Source organism: Pleuronectes platessa, chromosome 3 (genome assembly GCF_947347685.1).
Source record: "Pleuronectes platessa chromosome 3, fPlePla1.1, whole genome shotgun sequence".
NCBI classification, from domain to species: Eukaryota; Metazoa; Chordata; class Actinopteri; order Pleuronectiformes; family Pleuronectidae; genus Pleuronectes; species Pleuronectes platessa.
This window is the reverse complement of record NC_070628.1, coordinates 11,421,915-11,431,839: the sequence shown is the minus strand read 5'-3', so window position 1 is coordinate 11,431,839 and position 9,925 is coordinate 11,421,915. Positions and strand designations below refer to the sequence as shown.

At 41.8% G+C, this 9,925-nt stretch overlaps 2 protein-coding genes across 5 annotated transcripts; one reads left to right on the top strand and one right to left on the bottom strand.

The window, feature by feature from the left end:
• Positions 1 to 33: 33 nt before the first annotated feature.
• On the bottom strand, positions 34 to 9,066 carry tacr3l (tachykinin receptor 3-like). 2 transcript variants are annotated; one of them, XM_053416652.1, is made up of 6 exons: positions 8,711 to 8,928; positions 7,256 to 7,444; positions 6,621 to 6,771; positions 4,297 to 4,493; positions 4,065 to 4,201; positions 34 to 732 (listed from the first exon to the last, which is right to left on the bottom strand). In XM_053416652.1, exons 1-6 carry the CDS (start codon positions 8,911 to 8,913, stop codon positions 641 to 643), a joined length of 969 nt encoding a protein of 322 aa, XP_053272627.1. In that variant the 5' UTR covers positions 8,914 to 8,928; the 3' UTR covers positions 34 to 640. The 2 variants fall into 2 exon arrangements, with proteins under 2 accessions (XP_053272627.1, XP_053272619.1); XM_053416644.1 differs by lacking the exon at positions 34 to 732 and having other exon boundaries at positions 3,976 to 4,201; positions 8,711 to 9,066.
• On the top strand, positions 447 to 2,790 carry LOC128430559 (GPI-linked NAD(P)(+)--arginine ADP-ribosyltransferase 1). 3 transcript variants are annotated; one of them, XM_053416663.1, is made up of 4 exons: positions 447 to 606; positions 861 to 964; positions 1,076 to 1,785; positions 2,212 to 2,790. In XM_053416663.1, the coding sequence occupies exons 2-4, from the start codon at positions 905 to 907 to the stop codon at positions 2,285 to 2,287; spliced, it is 846 nt and encodes a 281-aa protein (XP_053272638.1). In that variant the 5' UTR covers positions 447 to 606; positions 861 to 904; the 3' UTR covers positions 2,288 to 2,790. The 3 variants fall into 3 exon arrangements, with proteins under 3 accessions (XP_053272638.1, XP_053272646.1, XP_053272652.1); XM_053416671.1 differs by having other exon boundaries at positions 448 to 606; positions 818 to 964; XM_053416677.1 differs by having other exon boundaries at positions 450 to 606; positions 803 to 964.
• Positions 9,067 to 9,925: the final 859 nt, after the last annotated feature.

The window sequence follows — 9,925 nt, the reverse complement described above, 5'->3', positions numbered from 1 at the left end:
AATAAGACAATAAGTACATCAAGATATCCTCAGGGACATTGTTCCAAAGGAGGCCCGGTAACCTCTAGTCCCCCCCTGCCACGGTTAAATGGCGAGTAGCACCTGAGGTTAGATATGGCGTCAAAAGATCCAAAATGTACGAAGGTGCAAGTCCAGAATGGACCTTAAAAGTCGGAAAATGTAATCTTTCAAACAAATCTCAACTTTACTGGAAGCTAAAATCATAGTAATATATTCTAGATTTGGAGAGTCTGGCTGCTGTGTTTATAGGGGTCTTATAATAAGGTCTTACAAAAAGGATGAACCCGTTTTTTCAGAAACATCCCGAGAAAACAACCAAGTTTGTTTAAACATCACAATCTGGAATGAAGAAACAAAAAAAATGGTCTTGGTTGAAAAGCTGCAGTAGAGCAAGTAAGTAGATGTCAGGGGGGCGTTGAGTTTTCCTTCCTCAGGAAAAGAGAAGGAGCTGCCTAGTGAGATAAGTATTTGTTTTCCACTTCCCAGTAATTTGATCTGCGTAGGATCATCACACCCCTGCAGTTTTCAGTGCGTGGACTTGATTTTATTTTCGCTGCTACCAGAAATTAATTCTCCTGACTTAAGGTCTGTGCTTGCCTGCATTTTCAACATCTGCTTTTCATTTTAGCGTTGACACTTCAGTTACAGTTTGTCTTATCTGATGCCGGGTGGTGGTTGCTGTATTCGGAGGGGAAAAGATAACTGTTAAAGGGAGATTGAGGGCTTGTCTACACAAGGAAAACATTAGATGAACTAACAAGACCATCCAATCCTGACACAGACATTTTTATTCAAGTTGGGTCCTGAACAGCTTCTCTCTGATTTTCTGGTGCATGCAGCAGTCTGTGTGTGGACGGACACAGACGAGAGGAAGCCCTTTAAAATGTGGCACAGACGAAAAGTGCTCCTTGCTGCAGTTGTTTTCACAGCCCTCTACTACAGAGTAAGTATTCTTTACCTTACAAATGACAGTTGATTGTTATGATGTTATATGTTACAAATATTCCCCTCTCAACATTTTTAATTTGATTTTAATTCCCGTATTCAAAACAAGGTGGCAGCAGAGGACATGAAACAACTGGACATGGCCCCGGAGGCTGTGGACTACCTGTATGATAAATGCAGTAAGGAGGCCATGGAGAAATTAATCCATTCAGGCCTGTTAAGACAAGAGCTGAACCTCACTGCAGGTTTCCAGATAGCATGGAGCGACAGCACCAAGTGTTCCAAGCTGATCCCAGGAGGAGTCAAAGAACATACTGCTGCACTACGGGCATATGTCAACGGTGATACGGACTTTAAAGAAACCTTTAACAACCAAGTGGAGACCATGGGCAGGAACGTTAGCACCTATGAGAACAACTTCAATTTCAAGTCGCTCCACTTCCTGCTCATGGATTACATGGTGCGGCAGAAGCCACAGACTTGCAAGAGTGTGTATGTTATGCCAGAGAAAAAAGTCACGGCAAAACTTGGTTCAAAAGTGAGACTGGGGAGGTTCACCACGGCCGAGTTGAGCTTTACTAAACTAAAGAAAATGCAGGATTTGGAGGATGAAGTGATTTTGAACATCACATCTTGCTTCTTTGTCAAATTGGGGGAAAACATTTGCAGTAAGCTAATAGACACTGTCTTGTTGAGTCCAGCTGAAGAGTTCATAGTGGAGAGCGAAACTGTCAAAACTTATGACCGTGAGACGTACACTGAGATCTACCTGAACGCCACAGGTCAGCTGGGCTCGCACGACTGCGACATCTTCTCACGGTAAGAGACAGATTCTTATTGAACTCAAATATGTTGCTCAATGTCCTGTGCATTGTTGTATTGTCGGTGTTATCTTAGAGAGTTAATCTCAGAGAGCCCTAACCTCTAAGAATCGTTTGGTATCAGATATATGTAATAAATACAAAAAGCCTACGACCTTATGTGCTTTCTTTGAACCAACTCTGCTACATAGTTGTTGCCAGCTGTCAGTCTTTCGTGTCAGATGAGGAACTGAGAAAATGGAAAAAGAAAGAAAATCTCTCTGTAGCATTTGTCAACAAAGCTGATTGGTTGTCAATTCAATATTTAAAGTTAAACTTGTTTTCTCAAAATCTGCTTACTCGGCAGCTTTATACATGTAAACAACTTTGAAGTCATTGTTCATTTGTGACCAACTAAACATATTTATCTCTCTTTGTCTCATAGGTCTCCAGCTGTCGTCTCCACCCATGTGTGGCTTGTGTTGGTGCTTTTGTGTTTCTCTCTTTCCCTCTTTTGTTGAGTAAAAGAAATCTCAGACCGGTCATTAAACCGTAAAATACTGCTTCGAAATTTACAGTTGAACAATGAACAACTGTTTTGCTGTAATGCAATGACGGTGTTGCAAGCTGCCAAATTATTGTCTTGCTGCTTTTTAAATCACTTATAATCCACATTTTATTCATTGTTTGTATAATATGTCTTCACGTTGTCCAAAGCCCAAATATTCCAGATACCTCTTACACTGGTGTACATTGGTCCTGTCATCAATCTTTATATACAACATATGTTTCTGAACTAAAACCCTTGTTTGTTTATGCAAATCAAGCAATGCTTACTTAGTAATTTAGTAATTCCAAGATAGTCTAGTTTGTTTTTTATCGTTTTGTTTGTATTTTATGCTTTTATCAGTGACGCACGTTAAAAAGATGATCTCTTAACTCACCAGGATGCTCCAACAGAGGCAGCCTCAGTTGATACCAGCAGCTTTTAGACGTATGAGTTGAAATAAAATGGTTGAACTCCCCTTGTCTTTCTTTATTTGGGCTGATTGAGAGAAAGGGGGCGGGGCCAGTAAGCTGCTCCTTTCATGTTACAATAAACAGGTCCAACAATATTACAGAATGACAACTATAAACATGTTCTGAGTTCACAACACACAGCAACACAATTCAGCATAAACAACACAGACCATTTGTGTCCTTGTGTTCGAGTTTGCATCAAATGTTTGAATATAAAGGCACATTTATTATGTACAAAAATCCACAGATACACACAGTAAAGCATAATGTGAGCACATTTAAAGATGGCACAGGCTTTCTCCAACTCACAAAAACATGAGCGAGCACTTGTGAATTTACATTTGGTCATAAAAAGCAACCAGCTGCATTTCATTTCAGTGTCACTGGAAAAGATTTAAGGGCTTCAGTGTTGATGGAGCGTCAGTGCTAGATGAAATCACTCTGTCCTGGTCTGATGGGATTAAATGAACAGTATGTCTACAGTGAGTATAACATTGAATAAATCCATAAAGTACCAAGTTATGTAATAGCATGCAAGGATAACATGACGATAATGCAGCTTAAAGCACATGATGCTGACAAAGAATCTCCATTTATAATGTATAAGAATAAATAAAAGCATACAAATATAATGTAATTATTTAAAATACCATGGATCTAGCCGTCAACCATTTTTTACCAAAGCGTCAATATTATGTAATGACTAAAAACAATATTAATCAGACCCAAGGAAGTCCTGCAGAAAATCGAAGGCATCTAGCAACAAATATCTTTATGAAACACTTTTCTAGTAATACTACTGTCTCGAAACCACATATTAACTAATTACCCACTGACTAGTTGAACTCATCTTTTTTGTATTTTGCTGAATTTGTCCAACTACACGTTAGGATACATAATAGCAATGAAATAAGATCGCAAATTTACCAAAAGCAGCATTTCACAATTTAAGAGACATTCAACTCTAAATTCTGAAATAAACACATTCATATATTGGGTGCGGTTAAAGTTCCCTAAGAGCAACAGTATGACACTTTTTTTAAGTCATTTTTTTTTTTATTCAATGTGCTCAAAAACATCTCCGCCCCCTACTGGAGCACAGCCCATCCCAATAGCTATAATTGGGACACTACAATCTGCGTTTATCAACTCGAACAGCCCTGTGGACATTCAGCTGGCGTGTGTCCAGCTAACTGTCTTTATTATTGGGCTCAGAGTTCAGTGTTCTTGACCTGTTTCCATGAGAATCAACACTCTTGTCCTTGCCGAGGATGCTGGTGTCGCCCCGTGAGAGGGTGCACATGCTGCTCTGGTAACCAGGTCGCCGTCTCGTGTTCCGGAGCTCCAGCTCATCGTAGCTCGAGACGTGGACAAAGGGACACCAGCGGAACACATGCTTGAAACCGGCCCGAAACCTGCAGCCCAAATCAAACCTGTTAACTACGCTGCTGTGCATCGTGTACTGTACTTACATGTGGTTTTTGGGGGGTTTTGCCATATTTGTACCCACCTGCTGTTGAGGCAGCAGTAGATGATGGGGTTGTACATGGTGGAGCTCATCGCCAGCCACAGCACCGACAGGTAGACCTGCTGGATGTTCTTCCACTTGCTCAGACGCTTGTTGAGACCCGTCACGATGAAGTAGACGTGATAGGGCAGCCAGCAGAGGGCAAAGGTCACCACCACAATGATCATCATCTTCACCACCTGCAAGACAGAGAGGGGGAGAAAAACAAACGTCATCACAACAAGGTCCAACGATAGCGCTGAGCTGATCATTCGGCCTTGGCGGAGCTTTGCGCTCTTAAGAGGAGCATTCTAGTTTGATCAATTCTAAATAAAACCAGACAGGCACTCAGAGAGAGAGCACACCTCCCCCAGGGCTAACGCTTTATTTCATATTCATGGTTCTATCAAGATCTACTCCAAAAATGTAATGGGTTATTCTTTGGGTCACGTCCCTCCCCTCCACAAAATCTTTCATTGAAATCGGTTCAGTAGTTTTTGCGTATATCAGACCAAAATTGTTCATATTGACTTCCTCTCTGCATCATCTCGTCCAGTCGAGTCAAGAATCATCGACAAACAGAAGGACCACACTCTGACTGACACACAGTTAGAACCTATGGCAGCTCTCTATGTGCACATGAAGAGTCTCTGAAGAAGTGGGTTTGTTGTCTGTTTCTCTTCATTATGAGAACAATGACGTCGCCGGCCGACGGGTCCTGAAGGTCTCCATCCGAGGAGAGGGAAAGGTCAGCGATGACGCACCAGTCCCAGCAGGTTTCAGGTAGAGCAGATGAGAGAGAGAGAGAGCTCATCAGTGTGTTGCAGCACAAAGCAGAGCCGCGGGGGGTTAAAAAGGGAGGAGGCGTCCGGGGCACCACCGAGCTTGTGTGCGAGACTGTGATGAGAGAGCGACCTCCTCTTATCTCCGGTCCAGATGGAATCGTATCATCCTCGACCTCTTGAATCAACCCCGACATTGTCTTCTAGCTTTCCCGACATTTAGAAATCTCTTTCATGTTTGTCGGCTCAATTTGGCCGGCAATTCTGGTCTATGATGATATTTTTTCTTTGAAACCCCCATAACAAGATTGTTGCTGCACCTGCCGCCGTCGTCTCTATTTGTGTGCACTGAATACGTGCTTGTGTCTGTGGCACAAAAGAAAATTGAAATGTAGATCTAAGGCGGGCATCTATTCTCCATTTAAGTTTTTCTATTTTGAAGTATACATTTTTCATCCCACTTCATCACCTTCAATTTATGGGGAAAATACGAAACTTTTTTTTCCATCCTAAACCTCTTCTGTCGCTCAATACCTCCGCAGCCGAAACCTTTGTGCCATGTCACAATAATCCCACATTCTAACCAGCAGTATTTGTGACCTTTATCAATAAATGTTGTTCTTTGACGTTAATCCCAGATCTGTCTGGATAGACGCTTGTCATGACAGCTGTGATGACCTTAATCCCTGTCGAACCCAACCCTCTGCTCTACAGCACACTGTGTCGTCTGTCTGAAGATCACAAACTACCAAAGAGCAACTGCCGCTCGATAATTCTCTCTTTTTCTCGTGTGCAGCTGAATGATAAGTGTTTATTGCTGCATCACGACATAACGTGGTACAGTTTCTATGCATGTGGTTTCTCAGATTATAACGATTTCTATAGATTAAAAAGAAAAATAGGAGTTTCCTTCATTAACCTTACTCTGTATGTCGTTGTTTGTCACACGAATGATCAAACTGCTTCTACTTTTTTGTGCGACAGGTTTCTCCAAACAGCAGCTTTCTAAACATGGATCCCTATTGCTGCTGTAGACCAGAGTCCCTGCTGCTCAGATATGACCAGGACAAACAAAATAGTATGTGATTTTTAGAATCGCCTGCTTATTTGCATTAATTTATCATAACATGAGATCTGATCTACATCTAAATCCCAGATACAGGCAAACACAGTTTAATTAGGATCATTACAAACAATATGTAGGTTTTAGTGAACACTTACGGATGGAAAAAGTAAGTGTATCCTTGAATTTAATATGTGTTTCAAACCTCCTGCAGCAGCAAGAAGCTCAAACCATTCTTCATATTGAATACCTATGGTAAAAAAAAATCAATCAATGTAGCACTTGTAGTTTGGCTTTTTTAAAGCTAATTGTACTTACTTGATTCTTGCTGTTCTGGGTTTCTACCCTCATGGTTGAATGAACCTATTGTAAGTGGCTTTGGATCAAAGCATTAGGCTAAATGAAATGTAAAAACATGATACTTCCAAACCCACAAACAAAACAAAAAAAGTGTAATCATGTTAAATCAATGTGGGGTTTACCTTCCGCTTGGCTCGGAGCTGACCGTGATAGTTATCGGCCGAGTCCCCGGGGATCTCCCCTCCCCACAGAGTCACCCCCACGATGGTGTAAGTGATGCTCATCACCACTAAGGGCAGCACGTAGACCAGACCTGTCACGATGATGTGATACCTGCACAAGTGAGGGGAGACAAATCACCAGTTTATTCTGATGTACTGGATCTGGAGTTACACATTAAAACGTTTCCAGAAATATTCAAACCAAGAGAAATCCATCATTTTAAAACAAGTCAAACATCTTCACCGCTCCTGAGCCACATTTTTAAGTATCGGTAGTTTAAACATCTTGGTCATTTTTTTCAGCAGTGTCCAGTATGAGACAAATAATGTGTATTTTAAACATTCCAACATGTTAACGTTTTCTTCTAGATCCCCAAATTAAATATCATGAATATGTAAATAGCCAAACTCTGCACCATTTAAGGATACACAATCACCTGATGCACACAAAAAAGATAAATGTAAGAAACTTGATTTCACATTGAATGATACTGAAGCCTGAAATGAACTTTAATAAAGACAGTTGTCAGTTTGTGTGTGTGTTGCTTGTGTGTCCGTGGGTGTATGTGTAGGTGTGTGTGTGGGTGTGTTCTCACATGAAGGGGTCGCCGACCATGCGGGGCCAGGCCACGTAGCAGAGCGTCCTGTGAGGCAGAGCTCGGGTGGTGGAGAAGTAGCAGAGGGGGAAAGCGAGGACCACGGCCAGACTCCAGATACAGACGATGACTCCCATGGTGGCCTTCGCCGACAGACGCTGTTTCAGAGGGTGGATTATGGCCATGTACCTGCGAGGGGCAAGTGCAAGCTTTAGAAAAATAACAGTTGCTTGCTGTGCTTAATGAAGACCTGTATTTACAGACATGACCATTATCACAGCTGGCATCTGGTGGGATAGGTCACAGTGTCCTACTCACTCTAAGCTCAAAGCCAAGGAAGTTTTCAAACCATTCTGAATTGAATTCCCTGCTCTGAAAAGACCTATTTATGATTGTCCTTACTGATCAATACTGATTTTGTTCACATGTTCAATTTTTACAACTAAACACCAAAGTAAAAGAATAGAAAAGTTTTCAGTAAATGCACAAACATAACAGCCTATTTTGGCATATAAGACTATATCGACACCAGCATGCCTTTCTACCTGGAGAGGTTTGTATTCTTTTTGTTTTCTCCCTTTTTGCATCTGTCGCATGTTAGAAACAACATCGATGTGCCCACTCGCTTGCAGTGAATCCTGCTGTGTTCTCACATCGGCTCATTCGGACATTCTGCAGAGGGTTCACGGGGGGGGGGGGGGGGGGGGGGGGGGGGGGGGGGGGGCAGGCCAGAGAAACTCTGCAGAAACGCCACAGAAAGCCTGCAGCCTCTCACTTAGACATTTGCATGCTCACATACAGCCGGAGACTAACGGAAGGCTCAGTGCATGTCTGAAAGCAACTATGGAAACATATAAAGGACAATTATTTCACTTTCGTAACAATTATGGTAAAAAAAACGTTTTTCAAATTGTTTTTCAAATGTATTTGATTTCTGGAATTCATCTTGCGACCCTCTTTCTGTGGCTCGACCTGCAGAGGGGTCCAGACTCCTAGTTTGGGAACCAAGTCATCCAACCTTTAAGCAACACGCACTGATCCTCAGTTCTGAGTTTGGTGAACAAATGACTGCAACGTGTAAGTTGTATCACAGCGCTGCACTGACTGCCCGATGGTCTTTAAAAACCAGGTTAAAAACCTTTTCACCCACAAGCTCATCGCTGCATATTTTGTATCTATTTTTCACAGTTCTATCTGTTTTATTTGTATCATTTTTCAGCTTGTTAAGTTTTCATATCCTTTTTATTTGTGCAACCTTTTTTAACATGTGTTAACTCTTTTAATCTAGTTATTTAGCTTTGTCAGTGTTATTTTTGAATGACCCCATACAGCAGCTGGATGTGTCTATGAAATGTGCTTTATAAATAAAACTGCATTAGACAGAGAAAACAAGGAAAAAAGATTCTTATAGTGAAGAAGAATAAAATGCATGACACACGCATGTAGATGTGTTACCTGTCGATGGCTATCGCGGTCATGGAGTAGATGCTGGAGAACACCGCGGTGACGGGGAAGAAGTTGTGGAAGCGGCAGTAGACCTCTCCGAAGTACCACTCTCCGTGCGACGCGTAGATGAAGTTGACGAGCGTGTTGAACGCGGCCATGGAGACGTCGGAGAAAGCCAAGTTGAGCAGAAAGTAGTTGGTCACCGTCCTCATGCGTTTGTGCGCCAGGATGATCCAGATCACGATCAGGTTCCCGAACACGGCCACCGCCAGCACCACGCTGTAGGCGATGGACCAGAGCGCGACGCGCCATGGCGGCTGCACGAACTGGTTGGTCAGGTTCCTGGTGGAGTTGGATCCGTCCATCACTCTGACAGATCTGATGCTGAGCAGCGCGGACATGTGACCGAGCGAGGCAGAGGACGGAGGAGAGAGTGATGCGGACACTCCCTGCGCCATCACCCACTGGGGCATCGAACACTCAACATCACTCCATCAGGTGCTTTGGTTCTGTAACACTGGAAGAATCACTGATCTAAATAAAAAATAAACAGGCGAAGCTGATATGAGCTATTATAAAACCTGTATTTGTTCTCAAGAGGGTAAATGACACAAGTATAATAATATAATACGAATAAAGTTTATTTTTGTAGCACAAATAAACGTGCTGAACAATTATGATAAAACTATCAAAACAAGGAAGATAGAAGATTTTATGAAATGAAATACAGTTGAATTATATATACAGACTGATAGACTGATTCAGAGTCTTAATTGTTTAATTGTGTTATGCGTCTTTTATTTTAAACGACATTGTATTACATCGTTTTTTGTATTTGTGAAGCACTTTGTTTTGAAAGCAGCTAAATTAGTAAAGTCTTTATTGAGTGAATTTATAAATAAAGTTTTTGATTTCAACAGGGTTTTATGGGCGTTTTTTTATTTAAATACTTTATATTTACATCAGGAGTGGGTCCACTGAGGCCGCCAGGTTTTTTTTACATTAGCCCAGACTGGACCACAGGTCTCTCATATTTGGAAGGGGAGGGTGAGGGGAGGGGTATTCAGCTGCAACACGCAACTTCACCACTAGATGTCACTAAATTCTACAGACTGAACCTTTAAGACATAATGACTGAAATTAAAGACCAATATGTCAAGTGTGACACACATGAAGAACAAGCTGAGTACTAATATTAACATGTTTTGACGATAAGGTGAAGGC

Coding starts and splice junctions, on each gene's coding strand:
- tacr3l (XM_053416644.1), bottom strand. CDS start 9,066: ATGGACGGATCCAACTCCACCAGGAACCTGACCAACCAGTTCGTGCAG. Junction 6,772..7,255: donor ATGGTCGGCGACCCCTTCAT/GTGAGAACACAC, acceptor TCACTTGTGCAG/GTATCACATCATCGTGACAG. Junction 4,494..6,620: donor AGCTCCGAGCCAAGCGGAAG/GTAAACCCCACA, acceptor TCTGTCTTGCAG/GTGGTGAAGATGATGATCAT.
- LOC128430559 (XM_053416663.1), top strand. CDS start 905: ATGTGGCACAGACGAAAAGTGCTCCTTGCTGCAGTTGTTTTCACAGCC. Junction 965..1,075: donor TCACAGCCCTCTACTACAGA/GTAAGTATTCTT, acceptor ATTCAAAACAAG/GTGGCAGCAGAGGACATGAA. Junction 1,786..2,211: donor GACTGCGACATCTTCTCACG/GTAAGAGACAGA, acceptor TTTGTCTCATAG/GTCTCCAGCTGTCGTCTCCA.